General features: G+C 33.7%; 3 protein-coding genes across 3 annotated transcripts; 1 reads left to right on the top strand and 2 right to left on the bottom strand.

Annotated features, from left to right (window-relative positions):
• Nucleotides 1-1,505: 1,505 nt before the first annotated feature.
• LAZ1 (organic solute transporter ostalpha protein (DUF300)) lies at nt 1,506-6,677 on the bottom strand. The gene is made up of 7 exons (XM_047306426.2): nt 6,516-6,677; nt 6,134-6,395; nt 5,752-6,045; nt 5,584-5,672; nt 4,036-4,297; nt 3,054-3,302; nt 1,506-2,177 (listed from the first exon to the last, which is right to left on the bottom strand). The coding sequence occupies exons 2-7, from the start codon at nt 6,332-6,334 to the stop codon at nt 1,821-1,823; spliced, it is 1,452 nt and encodes a 483-aa protein (XP_047162382.1). The 5' UTR covers nt 6,335-6,395; nt 6,516-6,677; the 3' UTR covers nt 1,506-1,820.
• A 206-nt stretch (nt 6,678-6,883) lies between these two features.
• LOC124832265 (uncharacterized) lies at nt 6,884-9,987 on the top strand. The gene is made up of 10 exons (XM_047306430.2): nt 6,884-7,028; nt 7,103-7,161; nt 7,235-7,275; nt 7,432-7,463; nt 7,695-7,723; nt 8,162-8,198; nt 8,621-8,677; nt 8,878-8,954; nt 9,097-9,170; nt 9,712-9,987. The coding sequence occupies exons 1-10, from the start codon at nt 6,945-6,947 to the stop codon at nt 9,729-9,731; spliced, it is 510 nt and encodes a 169-aa protein (XP_047162386.1). The 5' UTR covers nt 6,884-6,944; the 3' UTR covers nt 9,732-9,987.
• Nucleotides 9,988-14,857: 4,870 nt separating this feature from the next.
• Nucleotides 14,858-17,761, bottom strand: LOC124832276 (G2/mitotic-specific cyclin-2-like). Its single transcript, XM_047306448.2, has 11 exons — nt 17,647-17,761; nt 17,472-17,530; nt 17,259-17,361; nt 17,113-17,161; nt 16,855-17,010; nt 16,650-16,772; nt 16,239-16,328; nt 15,927-16,148; nt 15,750-15,848; nt 15,492-15,670; nt 14,858-15,379 (listed from the first exon to the last, which is right to left on the bottom strand). The coding sequence occupies exons 2-11, from the start codon at nt 17,515-17,517 to the stop codon at nt 15,241-15,243; spliced, it is 1,206 nt and encodes a 401-aa protein (XP_047162404.1). The 5' UTR covers nt 17,518-17,530; nt 17,647-17,761; the 3' UTR covers nt 14,858-15,240.
• Between the last annotated feature and the right edge of the window lie 1,943 nt (nt 17,762-19,704).

Below are 19,704 nucleotides of genomic sequence, written 5' to 3' on the forward strand. Positions count from 1 at the left end.
TAACATGTATGTTTTCTTTAGTTATAATTATATTAATTTATGTATTGTTTTTGTTGTATTAGTAAGAATATAATATATATAAATTTTAAATATATGTTATTTTAGTTTTTCAAAATCTTGGTCAACATTTATCATCTACAACAATCAAAGGAGTATTCCCTCACCACTATTGTCAATAAAAGATATTTATCATTTTACATCAATCATATTATCAAATTCATAAGTTTTGAAGAATTCGAAACTTAATTAAAGTAGAATTTTATAATATTTTTTTTCATTATGTTGATCATATAACGTGATAATAAAATTACATAATATCTTTTAATTAGATACTTTTTAATAATTTTTCATTTTTAGTATATTAGCTAAAAATTGATTAATTTTAATAGAAATGTTTACATTATCAATTACTTCGCAGTATAATTCTATTACATTTAATGAAAGACTTAGAAAACAAACTTTCAATGTTTAGTATTTTATATTGTTATTTAAATGACATATAATTGTTTCATAACAGATATTCTAATTTGAAGTATTTATATTAGCATTTAACTTCTTTTTATGTCAGATGTCTGCAAGATATTCTTTTCACAATTTTTCTTGTAAAATCTTCTTATTCACCGGATTCCAAAATTATATTTTACACGTGTAGAAGTGATCCTTAGATTATTTGTTCTGAAAATGTCCTGAATTTTGTAGAACATGCTTTTCAGAATGAAATTTAAGAATAAAACTTTTTGTATAAGATTTTAGAATAGAAACACATCAAATGTAATGAAACAAGTTTTTCGAAATAAAATTTCTAAAATAAGTCTTCCAAAACATATATAATATCTTTCGAAACAAGTTTTCAGAATAAACTTTTTAAAAATAAATTTTTTGAAACACATAAAATGCACTTTTGGAAAGAGCTTTCCAGAATGAACTTTGTTCCACGTATTTTCTTTTTGTACTCCTCAGCGTTCTCCCTCTACGGCACAAATGCCAGAACAGTGATGACAGTGGTGATGTGATATAGTAAAAGAGGATATTTTATTCTTAGCAAATCCTGCATTTATACTTGTTCACATCTTTTATTATTTTTAAAATTTTACTATTATAATAGACATTAAATATTCTTGGTTAAAATGTTTTAAAGTCTACAGGACATGATTTTAATGCACTGGCAAATAAATTGCTAACAAAGGGCAAAATTCATTATCTTTTTAATGAAATGTATCTAGAGTAAAAGATTGATAATTATCTAATGAAACACTTTCTACGAGACTTAGATGTGTTTTTCAATCTCAAAATGGACAAGAAAGAAGAAAATAAAATATATATTTGGATTATCAACTTTCCTCTCCTTCCCACATGTTCTTTGCAACCCACCCACCATCAAACAGCAAAAATGTATCTATCCACCTTTTTGTGTCTCATTTTCTCTGGTTCATCTCCTATGCTCAAACCACATACAACGCCAACCTGATCCATCAACTCTCCTTACATCAGTAAAATATACTCCATTTATCTGAAATGAATAAAACTAACATTATCATTTAAATATAAATTCCAAACGTCCCAGCCAGTATCAAATAATATTGTCCCCGAGAAACAATGGCTTATTCTGGCAGCCGCAGGAAATTTCTAGTTTGGTACAAAGCATTAGAAGCTGCCAGAAGTAACCTCTATACAAATACAGAAAGACCCCTAATACAATGGCACAAGAATATACAAGAAAATATCAACCAGAATTCTCATGCACCAAACATGTTTCAAAAGCCAGTCTGAGCATGTAACAAATTATTCCTCCCACTCATAAGCTGTTCCCTAACAATTGGTTACTCTTTAGTAACCCACCTACGGCCTCTAATCTGGTAGCCTCCAAAACTTTGATCACTACTGCTCTCACCTCCACTCTCTCCACTTGCACATCCAGATTTCTTTCGGTGTTTCTTCCCCCTCAATATGCCACTATCGCTGACACTCCCATTCAAGAGGGGGTCATCAATTCCCCGAATCACTCTCCTTGCAGGTAATGATGAGGCAATGCAACTATCATCCTTGGTTCTTCTTCCATCTTTGTCATGTTTCTTAATATTTTCGGAGATTCTGTGTAGTTTTTCGTTGAATTTAGTAATCCCCTTTTCCACGGGCTCCACAGCTTGATGAACAGTGAACTTCACATCCTTAACAATCTGAGTGTCAAAGAAAGGGTGAAGCAGATACAATATTAAAAAAGGCACTTGAAATTAATAAGCCAATATTTCTCTACTACTGATAAAAATAACTTTGGAATTTTTAAATCTTTTCTGGTCCTGAAGTTTCCTAATAAATCATATTTGTTGGCATGTTTAGAAAATAAATTAATACTGAAGAATGGAGTTGAAAATTGAAGTAAACAAAAAACGAAAAAAGAAACTTCAGATAGATGCAGCTCACTTTAAGATTCCGTCTTAATCTTATCCAAGATCTTATTACCTATCTAGTGTTTCTCTATTTTCTTTTATAAAATATCACGGTATGCACATTTGTTGTGTTTCCCGATCAAGTTTTCAATTAAGAGGACATATGTATCTGTATACAACAACATTTGCTGCCTATTGTGAATTGTGGACTCCGTTCAGAAACTGCAGATTGGCAGACATATTAGGAAATAACCGTACAAACAGGTTCAAATAAATAAAAATAACGTGCAAAGTAGTTGGACATTTTAGCCAATTTTTTATTTTATTTTCCCTTGGCAAAATATGCACAGTACTGAAATTTTGGACACATTAAAAGTAATTTCTTCTACATGGTGCTGGAACCTGGCCTACTAAAGGGAAATATTTGACCCTATTCTCCTTAGAATAATTTAAAAGAAGATAGTTTGTTTCATTTTTTATCAACCACGAATTAGCCCCTTTATGATAAGTTCATAAATACTTAGGATTTCATTTTTCAAAAGAATGAGGGAATAATATTATTTCCTCACCCTTGCTAGTAGGGAATTTTTCCCGGTGTTAATTAATACCACATGCCCAGAGAAAAAGAAGCAATGTTGTAAGATTAGCAAACTTCGGCATACTTACATATCCACCACCACCAATAACAACATCACGAACACTCTCTCTAATCGTCATCCCACTCTTGGTATCATCATCTGGTGTAGGAAGACGCAGCTTTGTGGGTCTCTCACTGTCCCTAATTTCATCAGGGTCCAGAGAACAGTCAGCAGAGTAATCTCCCAGAACTGAAACGCTTCCAGGAAAGCGGTCTCCCATTAACTCATAAGGCTTGGCTGGAAACACATACAGGTGAACTATGGAAGCAATTCCCATCTGTGCTTGATGAATACAAAGTGCTGTTAAACTCTATTCTTCCCCTTATCTGAAGCAGTCATAAAAATGTAAAACATGAAGATAAGAAGTGTTGAACATGTACTTAAGAGTCCAAAAAGGTTCAAGTACAAGTTCAAGAAACAGTGTCTAGAGGCCTAAGAGCGTGAGTGTTGACAAATTACATGCAAAATGTAACAGAACACTGAAAATATAAATTACAAACTAACACCTTGCGGCGTATTGTCATCCCACAGCATCATGCCTGGTTATTATTATCAAAATTAATTAAATGATCAATCTACTGATCAACCAAACTACATCAGTTTAAAAGTTGGATTTACCAAAAAATACCTAGTTCCATGAAAACAATCAAAGCACACCGTTTATTAATCCAACACAGATAATTGTGTCTTGAATCTATAGGCTTTTAGACAGATCGATTAGCAGCAAACTAAAATAAGTTTTCATGCTCAAATTGCACAATTTACTTCCCACCAAGGCTATGATTAAAAGAGAGAATTCATTTCCCAGACCATGTTCACCAGGCATTCTGGACCATGGAGGACCAGGAACTGAGTTAGTCATGGTTAATGGTTGCACAAAATGCTTCCTTACAACAGTCAGCTGTAAGATATAATAGATACAAAAGAAATTCAATTAAAATGCTGTCCCAGTTCCTAATGCAACTACCAAACAAAATGAAGCAAGGCAAACATAAGAGGACGAAGTCTACCTCAATGCATATGATGAAATCTTGGACACTTGACTTGAACTGCAGGCCTTGAGCAATGGGACTTTTGAACAAACCAAAGGTGCACAGGAGAGCAATTGCCACACCTTGCCACCAAGTGAGGAACACAATTGATTTAAATGTCAAAAACTTGGCCAATGGTTTTATATGAGCCAGTTCATCCTTTGTAACAGTATAAAACTGAACAAGGCAGTACAAAGCCCATGACTGACTAAAATTCAGAACCACTGCCGTATATGGATACCTACAAAAGTAGCAGAAAGCTCATGCAGTTATATATAACTTGAAAACCTTAACCTGTCACTAGAATTGCATGAGAACACAAACTTTAAAATGAAGATACCAAATATGAAATTTTAACAACCAAATCTAGAAATAAACATAATAAGTTCAACACCTATGCATGAAAGTAACTGACAGAGCTTCAGTGATAATTGCTGGAAGATTTCTTAGAATCTAGTACAAAACATATAGTCAAAAGAGAAATGCTAAATCCTCTAAACACATCATCACAACAACAAAAACCTTATCGCACTAGATGAGGCCAGCTTACATGGATCACATGATGCCATTGGTTTGGTTAAAGACCAAATTAAGAGATTTTATGACAAGATTATCTGAGGAGTTTGAATACATTATTATGATAATCCTTCTAATTACATAAAGAGTGAAGAAAGACAAAAAATGCACGTGCATTTAATATTTAGAGAGTCTCAAAACTTCCCTTTCGTCATCCCTTTCCTCCAAAAGTAATTAGGAGGAAGTAGGATTACTGAGATAATCTTTAAAGATGATTTGGCATTTCTCTAGTTAAAAATATTTTAAGACAGAAGAAACAATTTTGAATGGCAAGTTACTGACTACAATCTAAGCCACCATTCTGGTATACCAGGTTATGTTAAAGTTGTTTAGGTGTCAAAGGACAAATTCATACGGCGTATATAAATGGAAATGTAATCTAATAATCCACAATCTATATCCCATGATTGGATAGTTTCTTTCTTTTCCTCCCCTCTTTTTCTTGCCTGATACTCTTGTTTCCCTCCAATTCAAGATTTTAGTGTTTATTTCAAAAATTCTGTTTCCCTTCTCGGCTATCTGTTCATGTGAAATTGGAGTAGTTTAATAAATAGCTCCTTAGAAATTTGGGTTCTGAATTGTCAAGCAGAATATTCTTTTTATGTTATACTAGCAAAGTAGTTAAGGGAAAAAGTGATAGAAAATGCATATGTACTTGGAAGAAGATGACCATAAAATATAACATAGATGTAGGAGTCAACGACCGTACAGAGAAAGGTGATCGCAGAACATAGTTTCACAAAACTCTACCTAATATAAATATATGATTTCGTAGATAAAGAGGTCGAATGTTCCATGGAACATTAATAATCATTTAAAAGAATAATAAAGAATGGCAATAATAAGGAAAAAAAGTTATTTTAAGACAGCAAAAGAAGCAAGCAAGAGGGAAAAAGAAATGGAACATTTTTATGTGATATGGTTGAACAAGGCAATTTGAGAGTATCTTACCCACATCCTGCTTTAAATTCTCCTTCACAGTAGACTCCAAAGGCTTCAAGGATTACAGCGAGAATAGCAGTGAAAGCTTTGATTAGCATCTGAAAGTTTTGGTGAGAGTATTAGTATAAAGGAAAAAGAAAGGAATGATTGACAGAAGAGAAGAGAAGCATAGCATACATATTGAACAATGCCAAATTTAACAATTTGGTAGAAGCGATGACCGAGTTTCCAGGGTTTAAAGAAGTAGTTGAGAGGAAAGGGATGGTTAACAGTGGCCTTGTCAGAAGAATGTTGCAGAAGAGGAATTTTAACAGAGAGACGACCCTGTCTTTCCATAAACTGAATGGTCCGTTCCTCGCCGCCAAGGCAGGCAACAAGGTATCTTCCAAAGCAATACATGGCGAAGGATTCATAGCAGTCCCGGAGAATCTCGCAATCGACCCCGATTGATGGATTGACCAATGATACAAACTGGTTGAGGTTGGAGGGAAGCGGAAAGTGAGCAGGGACATAACATGTAATACGTGATATGAGGGATGGGAGGGGAGTGCGGACTTACCGATTCAATAGAATAGCAGGGAACCATTAGGATAACCCCAATCAAAAACTTCTGCTCCTCGGGATTCTTGTAAGCGGAAAGATGCTCGAACAGAAGATACATGGAGAGGGTGAGGGTAGTGAGGAGAAATGCGGCTGCGATTACAGTTGCCCATGTGGGAGGCGAGGAAACCAATTGGATGAGAATGCTGGTGTCGTTCATTGACCAATCACTCCCACACACACGCACCACTATATATACCTCAATTCAACTCAGACATCACCTGTTCTCTTCACCAGATTTATTGGATCAGTGGATGACAACAATGATAACAGGCTAAATAAATTCAATTCAAGAACGATGGATTGAATTCACGCATGGTGAATTCGAAGCGTCACCTCACCTGGATCGTCTCCTTATGCCAAGAACCATAGCATCGCACAGCACAGCATAGCATAGCAAACCAAGTAAGCAATTCAATTCACCAAAGGAAACCCTTTTTGTCCATCTCGCATCCCAATCCTCCCAACAACCTCTCTCTCCCTCGTCCCTCCTAAAGTATAAATAAAAAATAAAAAAATAGGTAACATAATAATATCAGAATCAATTTAATTATTACACGTCTCTCTTCTCCACTGCCCTGCCTTTCTTTTTGTTCCATGTTTTTATTACTCTTCTTTTTATAAATTATAAATTACAAAAAATAAAAAAGGAAATGGAATTGTTTTCATTTATTAATTGATAAACATGAAACGACGGCGTTTTTATTAGGTTGAAAAGGCATTTGTTAGTTGCGTGGAGGAAGGAAGAAGTTTGTGGGGAACGAAAGAGGATGGAGAACAGGGTAACATTACAAGAATGGTTTGACCGCGTTGACTCGGAGAAAAGTGGAAGCATTACGGCGGTGCAGCTGAAGGTAAAAAGAGTGTTTTTTGGTTGCGGCGGCGATGCGATCTTATCTTTCTTTTCTCTTATCATTCTCATTTTCAGGCAGCTCTGGCTGTGGGCAACCTGCAATTCCCCCTCTCAGTGGTTCACCAGATGATCAGGTTTCTTCTTTTTCTTCTTCTCCGTTTTTATTCCTCTCCTTACTGCTGTGATTCATTCTATTCCGTTCCGTAGGATGTACGATTTCGACAGGAATGGTACCATGAGCTTTCAAGGTACATACACACGCCATTCTCAATACCCTATTATCCCCTTACCATTGTCCCGCCAAATTTCCACCTTTTTTCTTACTCTGTCCATGCCTTTTTTATTTTATCTTTTAATTCCGACATTCCACTCTCTCTAACCTTCAAACAACTTCTTTCTCTCAGAATTTGTTGCACTCAACAACTTCCTTCTTAAGGTTACTACTTACTTACTTTTACTTGTGCTAATCACTCTACATTCTACACCTCATCATATCAATTCACATCACATCACATGTTTGTAAGACTACCTCAATTATCATCTTTTGTCCTCCTAACTCATGTCGTCCCTTATCTGCAGGTGCATCACATTACGATCGATAAATTCAAATTATCCATTGATATTCATCCAATGTATTCTTATACCACTTAAATAAATGTCTTTGCAGGTTCAACATGCATTTTCGGACCTAGAGAGGTGATCGTTTTATTTATTTTAACCTCCGTTATAAGTTTATGCAATGTCGCCTCATGTCTCTTTTTATAAACTATTCTCCTTACATCTACTTAGACTAAGTGACGGACGACCTTTTTCCGAAAGAAATTATTAATGTGAAGGTTCGTAAACCATGCGACTGTGGGTGGTACGAATCTTAATACTTTTTTGACCTGTTACTTCTAAAGTCTAAGTACCTTTTATGTGATAGAATGCCAATCAGTAGATTGCTGGATAGTACTATTGAATCACGCAAAATAGAGCAGTAGTCGCTTTGGCTTCCCTAAAGTGAGGGATTCGCGTTAGAGAGTAAAGCTCATTGGTTGAAATTTAAATAATTACGTAATTTTTTTATCTGTGTGCTTTCCATGAAGAATGGATGGATGAGTCGTAACATTTGTTAGGCTCTCGTTGATGCAGGGGTCGTGGTTTTCTTGTGCCTGATGATGTATTTGAGGTATATTTTATATATTATTCTGTGAGTTATACCGTGTACTTACTGCAACTATTTTATTCCATCCAATTGAGCTTATAGTTCTTAAAACTGATCTCCAAGTTGTAGAAACAAAATATCAAGGTCCTTTGTTGGTGTAATGTTCATATTCTCCTCTTACAGTGGTGTCCTTGCATGATCTGTATTTACCTTGAGTTCTAGGGACACACCCTTTTTTGTTGATTATTAAAAACTACAAAATCAAGAGAGCCATTAATAAGATGTGAGACCTACCAGTTTTATCATTTCCTATCAGTGAGAAAGTGTGTTACAGTGTGTAGTCCTAGCCTTTATCTTTCTCCAGTGTTGAGAGACTACAAGACTCTGCTTATTTCACATAACATTCTCTCTTGCGACTGATCTTGATGAATTTTAAATGTTTCCAGGCTTTGGTAAAAATTGGTTTCAAGCTGGATTCTCCTGCTTTTTACACTGTCTGTGAGGTAAAACATCTCTTTTTGTTCCTTTCTTGGAATGATAGCTTGAATGTATAATAGAGATGGAGAATCCTATAATGTTATGTTAGCCTTGTAATTATTTTTCATTATTTTCACATCTAAATTTAATTTTAGTTGGAATTCTTGTTGCACATTAATGCAATATAGAAGACCATGCTAAATTATTTCTTTTCTATCCTTCTTAGAGCTTTGATCAAAGTAAAAATGGAAGGTTTCGGCTGGACGACTTCATATCAATCTGTATATTCTTACAATCAGCACGGTATGTTCTCATTTTATACAAAGTCCGGGAAAGGAAAGCCACAGATTTCTAACACCATTTTTTCCAACCTCATTGAATTTTTATTTTGTTATCCACTACAATATTATAATAATGATATTTCATTATTATTTTTTTTTTGCAGGAATCTGTTTAATTCTTTTGATACAGCAAAACAAGGCAGAGTTACTCTCGATCTGAATCAATTTGTGTATTGTAGTAAGTACACACTAAACTGCCTTATATAATTAGTATCCACGGTTTAATCAGAGTTAGCTACCAAATAACTTTTGTTTTAGAAAATATTTTTCTCAGTGGAGTTGTATTTAAATTGTCCTTAAAGTCCTTAAAGTAATGAAGTTATATAAAAGTGTTTGCTCTGCTGCAATTCTGCTTAAATATGGCACGATGCACTTTCTTTGTTGACATGGTCTAGCTCCAATGCCCACGTGAACTGGAAAGAAAAATTTCGAAAACAATCTCACTGGGTTGAATAACTTATGATTGACTTGCATTTATCCAATTATTCACTTCCATTTTAATACTACAAACATCAAGCGGGCTAATTTAAGATTTTGAGTTGAGGGGTAGAAGTAGAAAGTAATGTAATTTATTCTTGCTTTAGATGAACTACATCTGCCCATGCTCTTTGGGCTGCTTCTAATGTATTACATTTTCTTTTACTTGGCACATTGCTATTGTATTAATTTGACATATTAATTTCTGATTCGTTCTCTCTTCTCTTTTACAACTTCTCCAGCTGCCAATTGCAGAATATGATTGAACATATGATGGCTTGGGAAGATGATTCTCGAGTACTTCACTTTGTCAACTACCATTAAGTCATCTTAGAGGGAGGTAATTTGTGATCACGAATAAGATGAAAACATTTTGGGTTTGGAACGCTACTTGTCATCTGTTTGCAAAATACAGTTTTTTTTATAATGTAATTTCATTTTAAAACGAAGTCGTTATGAAACATACTCAGTTACCACCCACAAAAGTATGTCTTGATGATAAGATAAAATTTGATGTATCGCATGTTTATTTAACGAGGTTGGATAAACTAGAATAGTTATAGAACAACAAGATCGAAGAAAGAAGAATTGAAGATGAATTAAAAGTTTGTTTGGATTACGTTTGAAACAAAAGTACTTCAAAGGCAAACAGACTGATTTCCAGACTGGGTTTTTAAGTACTTGAGGACCTGTACATTGATTCAGAAGAGGAATTGGTTTGTTCTCTTTACTATAAGACGGTTATTGCTTTTCATCACTACACCATGCTAGGAAACTAGTAAAAGTTGAATTAATTCATAGCTAAATAGTGTTAATTTTATATATAATATGCTAGAAAAAATGCCCAAGGTTAATATTCATTTTGTTTAAAATCATTATCTACAACATTTGTTCAAGGTTCATTACTAAATTTACAACAGCTCGTACACCGAACTCAACTAACAACTAGCTGATTTAGATGTTTAGAACAAAAAATTATACATTTAGAACAAAATAAGTAAAATTACATATCAATCATTGTATCCTATTTGCTTATTTAATTAACTTCTTTAAAAAAAAAAGGCTAATTAACTATTTATGTTGTGCTCTTTAGTTCAAATTTTATTTTGCGAATAATGTTGAGTTAGGTTAAGATAGACAAACCCAAGAACGCACTAATTAAATAAGTTAAAAAAAACATAACCCGACCTTATAATTTTTCTCCCTGACTTATCCATCCCTTTCTTCTTCAGTTTAAACCTTATATTCCAAAACTCACAAACTCACAAATTAGGAAATTTGTTTAACGTCTACATTTCTTATTTCTTATTCTACTTTGATTGACTGAAGCCCTTGTAATTGTGAGTATAGTTAGTTAATCTACCTAGTTTTATTGGTATTATTAGGATAACCAAGTGAGTTTCGATAGATCCTCTTTGTCATTATGATTTTGAGTTCTTGAAGGTTTCTTGTTACTACTACATACTACATTCTTTTTTTTTTCTTAACATTTCTAATAATGTATTTTAAATGTGGGTTTTGACTTATCGTTCGAGAATGTTGTGCCCAACAAAAAGAAATAAAGAAGATTTCTTTTTACACCTCCATATTTTCTTTCTATACCATATAAATATGAAAATAATTGTTGTCTTAAAAATAAATTTTACATTGTGTAATCTAAATGTTATAGGAAAAAGTTTTCGGATTCCCCAATTTAGAAATCAAATAATTTATAAGTTGTGCAATTCAAAAGTTTACTGGGCCTGAAATTTTATGGCAGTTGGGCCTTATGTTGGGACAGCCAGGCCCATAAGGCTAAGGGCACTATGACCTTAGGAAGGAATCTTTCAAAATCTGAGTTCATTATCTCAGCTTCCCATTCTCTCTCTAAAAAGTTTGTTCTTCCATTTCTCTCTGCCTTCTCTCTACCATTCCCTCACATTTAGTGGTTGCATGTTGGATTAGGTGGTGCTCAAGTGACCACGACATAGAGACCTTCGCAACCATCGGAATAGATTTTCATTCTTCAGCGAGTAAGTAGCTCTTCACTGTTATCCGTTGTTTGGGACCTAGGGCAAGTTGCATGTGCCTAGTGTACCCTCATTTACGTTTTCTTCCGTTCATTCTAGCTCTAAGAGTTGTTCTTAATCACCGCATTGCGGGTTGTAGGGTGTTGTCTAGATTATTCGCGTGTGAGGTACTGTAGTTGCGGGTCTTTGAGCTGAGCAAAGAAGTTTCAAGGTAAGGGGAGCTAGAATACTTCTTTAAATTGCTTGGATGAAGTGTATGTATATTGGATTCTGAATTGGTGCACTGTTTGGAGTTGTATTTTGTTTTGAGTATGTTGTATTGTATGTGTTGATACGTGAAATCCATGAAACTGTGTTGAGCTGTTTGGAATTGATTTGGATGGGTTTGAATTGCTAAAATTGACCAATTGGAAGTGATTTAAGTGTGAAATCTGATATATTTTTGGTTGGATAGAAATTTGGAGTTTTGTGGTTTTTAGGTCACTTTGAGAGGAAGTGAGGTAGTGATTTTGGGCATTTGGGGTCTAAAGCGCAACTGAGCTGTTGGGGAAGTCTTAGCCACTGTAATGTGACTTGTTTGAGTCACTAAATTGATCAAACTAGGTGCAAAGCCGTGGGATTGGATTTTGAATCTTTAAGTTGGGAAAATTGGTGTTTTAGAGTTGAATTTGAGTCTTAACCACTTTAGAATGGTAGTAGGAATGTTTAGAATCATTTAGATAAGTTTAATTAAGTACAAAACAAGAATTAAGGGTGTTAGAAGTTAGTAAAAATGGTTAGGAATGGTTATGTCAGGTGTTGTTCATAATTCTGCAGAATTATGCAGTTTCATCGAAAGTGAACTGATAATCGTTCGGCCATGCGCTGTTGAGCGTTCAGTCTCATAGGTAGTGTTCGGTCTTGATGGTGCTCGGTCTCAGGTAGCGCTCGGTCATATGTAGCGTTCGGTCTTGATAGTGCTCGGTCTTAGGTAGTGTTCAGTCTTGATGGTGCTCGGTCTCAGGTAGCGCTCGGTCATAGGTAGCGTTCGGTCTTAGTGGGTGGTCTTGGTAACGATCGGTCTTAGTGGTGGTCTTGATAGCGTTCGGCCAAGGCTCTAAGCGTTCGGCCAAGGCTCTAAGCGTTCGGCCAAGGCTTTAGGTGTTCGATCAAGGTCCTGGGTGTTCGGCCAAGGCTCTAAGCGTTCGACCAAGGCTCTAAGCGTTAGACCAAGGCTCTAAGCGTTCGGCTAAGGTTCTAAGTGTTCGGCCAAAGCTTTAGGTGTTCGGCCATAGCTCATATCGTTCGGCCAAAGCTCTCGGTGCTCGGCCAAAGCTCATGCGTTCGGTTCAAGCTCATTTGCTCTTGTTTTGGTTTGAGTTAAGTGTGCGGAATGATTGAAATGCATAGTATGATCGTGGTAATGTTATTATACTAAAAGTATGTGAATGTATGAGACATGTTTGGTGGTTGAATGTAACAAGTATGTGTAATGGATGTAATTCCATGGATCTCAAGGGAGGTCACATGGTGGTGCCCTCAGTGTTTGGAATGAATGCATGGTAGCTCAGTTTTGGGGGTTTTCCTGACGCTCCAATGGTCTTTCATTCTCAAGTAGAGAGGATTGATCCATGTGGTGAGAAGTAGCAGGAGGTCCTAGTCTTGGGTGCTTCCAGTATGGTCCAAGGTGAGTGATAACGGACTAACCTCGTGAGTGTGGTAGGGTGAAACCCATTGGCAATGGCTTTGCAAAGCAGTAGAGGCCACCACGAGTGCATAACCCGCCATAGCTCGGCAATCATTCTAGTCCGGACGAGTCAAGTGTAAAATGTAAGAAGTTATGTTGCGTGGTCTAATATATCTGCCTTTAATTGCATATTGTGTGTGATTGGTATAACATTAATTTTGTATATCTAGCTCACCCTTGCTTGTGTGTTTGTGTTTGCTTGGGTATGCTTTCTTTTGCAATGATCATCCACTTGGATGTGAGCAGAGGTGGATGAGATGCCTCTAGAGCAGGCTTTGGAGGAAGACAATGTTGTTGCTTAGTTCATTAGGAATTTAAGTGTTTCCTTATCTTTCAAAACACTCTAGTATGTCAAGTTTTAAATTCTGAAGACCCTTTTGAGGATGACTGTAATCCTAATTACTCCTAACTGCTTTCCTATTTATGCATGATGACGTCTTTATTATATATGTTTTCTATATAATCGGGATGTTACAGAGACAGTACAAAGTTAACTTTTTTATGAAATAAATAATACAAAGAGACCGTACAAAGTTAACTTTTTTATGAAATAAATAATACAAAAATACTTATTTTTTCTTTATATCCGAAGGAGTTAGGAGAGCTACACTTACAAATGTACCTCATTCGCAAAAATGAATATGATATTCGTTTCAAAAAAACACATGGATATCCACAAATGTTAAGACATATATATTTTATACAATTCTAAAATAAAATTAAAATATATATATATATATATATATATATATAATTTAATAAAAATAAAATAAAATAAATATTAAAATTTAATTTCAATTAAATTAAGTTAAATTAAATATAAAATTAATTTATATTTTAAATTAAATTAAATATAAATTAATTTTTTATTTTATTTTTTAAGGGTAATGGATACTCGCAGATTGGATAGTATAATACGTATACCCAACCCATTTATAAATGGATATTAAAATATTCGGTACCTGCAAATAGCAACTATCCAATGTAAGCTACATATTTTTTTGTCATCCCTAACAATAATGTGAAAATTAATAACTAGTTTATTTTTCTATAATAATGAAAACAAAATAAATAATTCTTCAAATATTATTATAAAGATTGAAATTGAAGATTAAAATATCAATATATATAACTTAACAAATAAATAAAATTTTAAACATTATTAAACAATATTTTAGATGAAAAAGGTCAAATTGTGTTAGAAGAAAAATTAAAAAAAGGTATTCATTTTTTATTTATTATTATTTGTGTTTTCTCTTCATTTCTTCGTTTTAATCCTTCTTTACATAAATAGTTAAGAAATTACTTCTACGATTCCAATTGAAAACTCCTTATCTTAATCCCATGACCATAATTTTACTTGCACTGATTTTCATCCATGGGTGCATGTCCCACCACTAGAGGATCATTTTGGAAAGCCACACATAAAACTTCTATCATTTAAGAATATGACTAAATCTTTTTGGTGATAATTTTGTGCTTATTCACTTCTGCAAGTGCAATTTTGTGTGCTCACATTTTTTCCTTTCATCCTAACAGCACAAACAGATCCTAAAAGAAACTAATTGAAGACCTATGATCATTTAAGAATCGGAAATGTAATCTGAAAAACTGTGACCATTTAGAAATAGTAAATGTAATTTGAAGGCCTAATGCAATAATCTTATCCTACTCATTTTATCTTATCATTATACTATCACAACCATTATTACAATACCTTGAATATCCACTCTACACACATTATACTCAAAGTAACTTTTAGTGATTGTCAACAACACCTGAAAGAAAAACCGGTACTGGTAGTTGGATTCTACTACTACTTACTTGCATTCTACAATCTCAAATTATCCAGCAGAAACAGGGCTGTTTCTATACAACCAGTAAGGTAGGCCTTGAATACAACCTTCTCTGAAAGGTTAAGGTAACAATTCTCTGAAAGGTTGCCAGGTCTTTGCGAAGCCTCCAAAAAAGCTCTCCGAAATTCCAAAAGTATTGCTACCCAGAAGCCAGAAGCTCCATGCGGGTTCCCATTCCCGTTAATTATCCAGTAAAAACAGAGCTGGCTCTACTTTTGCGGCACAGCCATATCTCCATGTACTGTACTTTCTATGTACACCAGTGAGTTTTCCTGATCCAGCTTTCCGATGGAAAGTAACCATCAGCCTTGAGCATTCTCTGACATCACACAGAAGGAATATTTACTATACACTTCACAAATTCAGCAATATCAACTGACAGACACTGACAATTGACAATAATAAAGACATCTCTGGTAAAAATAACTTACAGAAGCTGCTCTTCTGAGTAATCAGTATACCACTCACTGGTCTTAGTCCATTGCTTAAACTGGTACATGCTACATTGAGCTGTGTAAATGGCTGCAGCAGCTAGCAAAGATGGTGAAAACTTCAGCATTTTGTATTCCACCAAGCAAAGCTCAATCAAGAAGAAGGACGAGAGCTCCAGCTGACACAGTTTTACAGATCATACTCGTTAAGTTACTTTAGTATTATAAATCATCGTAAAACAATGCTGCATTACTCACCTTTTTATCAGAATGAGCTGCCTTTAGAAATCTTCTCATGAACATGTATGGAGTAGGCACAGACAAGTTGAATTGCAAACTGTTCATCATCAATTTCTCCTAGTGGCGTATGTTTTGATTAGATGCATTTTCCAAAATTAAAGGAAGAAAAAAAGAAAAAAGCATAAACTGAGTTACCATAGCTAAAACTTCATCTCTTGTATATGCCTTGTCTGTTATCAGAATAAAATCCTCAACGGTTGGGACTGAGACCTCCTCGTACTTACAAGCTATTAGCATAGCTGTTACGCCGACTAACTGAAGTTTCTTTCTGATCATTGACTGACGCTCCAGGAACCTGTCGATGAGATTGACAGTAAGGAACAATGTCTCCTCCAAAAGCTCAAATTTGTAGTGAACCTGTCAGAAGCCGTAAAGCTTGATTAAGTTTTGAGAAGCTTAATTTCAACCCTTGAAAAGGACATTAACATGGAAATGTAAATAATGCACCTCAATAAGCCAGTCAACAAGAATGGCTCTCATCCTCTCATTAATGTCAAATTGATTAGTCATGTAATTTGGAGAGACACAGCTCGAATCCTGCGAAATAACTGATGGGTCAACATCATATATAAGTCCTTGCACCAGATTTTCCAATCAAGTAATTAAGAAATCATGGCCCTTTTATAACATTTTCCAACCGAAAAAACAAAAGCCCCAAGAAAGCTCTTACCCGTATGATGTTCTGATCTACAAGGGAGGTTTTCTTTTAATTATTTGGAGAGAGGATCCGATGAATGTCCAAAACCAACAAGAAAAATTCTACTTAATTTGTAATTTTAAAGAACAGATTTTTATTACAAGAACCAACCAGCGGAGATATTTTGAACAGTTGATGATGCAGCATGCTCATAAGCCTACCTCGATTTTCTTGTAGAGGCTGTAGATATCATCGATGTACTCAACAACTGCAAGTGGATCTGTCCTATCGCAGGCGTCGATGTCTAAAACAGGTTCCTGCACATCTTCCATTTCAACTTCCTCCTGAGAAACAGAGGAGCACACGACATTATTGATATTGTGCCAAAAAACACAGACAATGAGATTAAAATGTTCAAAGACTTACAATCCTGTCTATTTCGTCGAGCATGGCTTCAGTATGCTTGACGAATTCTGGAACTGCATTGTCACTGGCATCCTCATCGTTGTCGTCGATAGCTATGATTTCACAATCTAAGGTGTAGCTTGGGTTGGGAGCCAACATGTTCTGTTTCTTAGTTGCCTGACATAACAGGATAGATAGGAAAGACAAGAGAGTAAACAAATTAAAAAATAAAAGAAAAATAAAATGATCGACATCTGGTTTATGGAGAGGGAAGAGTACATGAGGCTGAGGGGGTTGGTGATGCAGAACTGTGTGTCCTTTGCTCTTGCTGCATCATCAAAGAAATTCAAAAAAGATGAATGTATATTGAAGTGTTGACAAACTTTTAAAGTGACAGAGAGAGACAGATTGGTTTCGAAGTGTACCGGGAATGAACAGGGCTTCTGTTAGGCATAAGATTCTGATTGATGCTACGGAGAGGCAACCGGTGATGGAGGGCCTTCAGATTCTCCTCCATTCTTGGATGCCCTTTGTGATTCAAGGAAAGGAGAAACATTAAAAACAACGAAACCTCAATCTCGTCCTCGTATCCAAGTATTATTATTAAAATGAAAAGAATGGATAAGGAAGGAACCAACCTTGAAGATCTGAAGAGGGCAGGCGGTTTTCCTTTGCGGCGTCCATTGGCTTTGCTATACTGTGTGTGCGTGCAGTGCCATAAACATGAATCAGAAAAGTCGGAAGAAGATGAAGAAAAGCAAGATCCGTTGAAAGAACACAAACGAAAATCAAGATAACATGGAAGACCCTTACGCTGCTAACTCACGCTTGTATGAATCTGAAGAAAAAGAAAATGAAATCTGAAAATGGGAGGCGACAGCTGAGCCAACACTCAGAATAAAAAGAAATGATGAAAAGCGAATTTCAGACGGTGATGTCGCCGTGTCACTATTCCTAGCCGTTGCCTATCTTAATAACGGCTACTTTGCTGTTGAAATTTGAAAAATTAAAAACATTAAGGTTAACTTTCACCCTTTTTTCTTAAAATCTACTGCTACTTCAAAATTAAAGGTTTAACCACAAAATACAAGTTATTTCATACTTCTTCTTTTTCACTTTTAACTCTCCTTTTCGATTAAAAATTTATAAATAATTTTCTTTAAGATTAATTGTCTCGTTTCATGAAAAAATTAGGGAACTAAAAATATTAAGTCAATTTTATTTTACTAACATAAATTTATTTTAACGATGTGTGATAATATTATAAAATATACATTTTTAAAACTTATAATTTTCTCCATTAACTTATCCTTTTCTGAGTAATATTTGCTGTCAATTTTTTTGTTTACAAATTATGGATAAAAATAACAGTTAAAAAGAAAAATTTTCGTTCAACTTTCTTTTTGAGTACTTTTCCCATTAACTTTTTGAAGATAGTTTCTATATAATATTAACTGCGAATTTTAAATATTAATTATAAAAGATAAAATATTAAAAAACTAAATACCGTTTTAGAAAAACACTCTTAAGAAAAATATTTCATGTGAATAAAATTCAATAATATCAATATATATTAAAAAGAATAAATAGTCAAACAGGTAGTCAATAAAAATATTACCGTAATTAAGGATTAAATATTTAACCCCAAAACATTTTTTAAAAATATAAGGAATTTATATTAGTTTTAAAGAATAAAAATGTAAATATGTTGAATATCATATTTTCATTTAACATTATTATTTACTCACTTTAGAAAAAATATATTCAGTTCATCTCATTAATACATTCAACAAAAATTAACTTGAAAATGTCAACTATATTTCATTCAATTAAATTTAATTTTAAAGATAACTTTTTGTAATTAATATTAATTAAATTAATTTAATGATTATTCACAAAAGATAAGTGTTTGATAACTTCTATTTTTTTTAATGATAATAATGTGTTAAAAAATATATTATAAGAATTAAAAATTAAAATTCAGTACAAACTAAAATAATTAAAAGAAATACTTAAACTTCTTGAATTCGTTTATAGTCTTTGTTGTTTATTTATTTATTTTAGTTGAGATGAAAATTTTACAAAAGAAAAGTAATTCTACATGTTTTTGTTTTTTATTTTGATGTCTTATAAATATGGAAATTTAGTAGTTCTTGGTCCTAACTACATTTATTTTTCTTACTTGGTCCATTCTAATATTTTTTTTATTTTTTTATTTAGTTCTCGCTATTTGTCAACCTTCTACAAGCAATAAGTTCTCAATTAAATGAGCATGTGAGTAGTTGGGGAGGAAAACATGTGCAAATTTTTTAATATTTTATTTGAAGGATAAAAAACTAACGAGCATATGTTTTAGTCTGTTGGATGACGAAATGCAAAGAAATCATTTTTCTCTGCTATAAAATAGATGGAAAACCATATTAATTTTAAAACATACATCTGTCAGTTTTTCTTACAGTAGTTAGAAGATGAAACAAAGATAGAATTACCATGATTTTAGATTTAATTATTAATTTGGTATATATATTTAAATTTTTTATTCGTTTTCATTTTTATATTTTTGTCTTATTTAATTCAATTTTTATTTTAAAATAAATAATTATAATTTATTTTCTCCGGATCCTATGGTAGATTTGAAATAATTTTACATTTTTTACTATTTTAATCTCACTTTTTGTATTACTTTTTATTTCTTTTATGATAGTTAAGGTATATTTAAGGTCAAGAGTAATTTATGTATAAAATAGATAAGTATGATATGAGTCTTATATTTTCATTTAAGTAAACTAAAAGACATTAATGTAATATGATTTTTGCTTAAGATATGAAGTTGTTATTTGTGTAAAATTCTTTTATAATAAGGAGTGGTAG

This window comes from Vigna umbellata, chromosome 2 (assembly GCF_029865625.1).
Source record: "Vigna umbellata cultivar VRB3 chromosome 2, Vumbellata_1.0, whole genome shotgun sequence".
Lineage (NCBI taxonomy): Eukaryota > Viridiplantae > Streptophyta > Magnoliopsida > Fabales > Fabaceae > Vigna > Vigna umbellata.

Bases quoted from the DNA above. Each gene is read 5' to 3' on its own strand.
- LOC124832276 (XM_047306448.2), bottom strand. From the start codon at position 17,517: ATGGACGCCGCAAAGGAAAACCGCCTGCCCTCTTCAGATCTTCAAG. The intron at 16,773-16,854 runs GTAAGTCTTTGA...TCTGTTTCTCAG, and splicing joins TCGACGAAATAGACAGGATT to GAGGAAGTTGAAATGGAAGA. The intron at 15,671-15,749 runs GTGAGTAATGCA...AAACTGTGTCAG, and splicing joins CAGCTCATTCTGATAAAAAG to CTGGAGCTCTCGTCCTTCTT.
- LOC124832265 (XM_047306430.2), top strand. From the start codon at position 6,945: ATGGAGAACAGGGTAACATTACAAGAATGGTTTGACCGCGTTGACTCG. The intron at 7,724-8,161 runs GTGATCGTTTTA...TCGTTGATGCAG, and splicing joins GCATTTTCGGACCTAGAGAG to GGGTCGTGGTTTTCTTGTGC. The intron at 8,199-8,620 runs GTATATTTTATA...AAATGTTTCCAG, and splicing joins TGCCTGATGATGTATTTGAG to GCTTTGGTAAAAATTGGTTT.
- LAZ1 (XM_047306426.2), bottom strand. From the start codon at position 6,334: ATGAACGACACCAGCATTCTCATCCAATTGGTTTCCTCGCCTCCCACA. The intron at 6,046-6,133 runs GTAAGTCCGCAC...AACCTCAACCAG, and splicing joins CCTGCTATTCTATTGAATCG to TTTGTATCATTGGTCAATCC. The intron at 4,298-5,583 runs GTAAGATACTCT...CTACTTTTGTAG, and splicing joins GAATTTAAAGCAGGATGTGG to GTATCCATATACGGCAGTGG.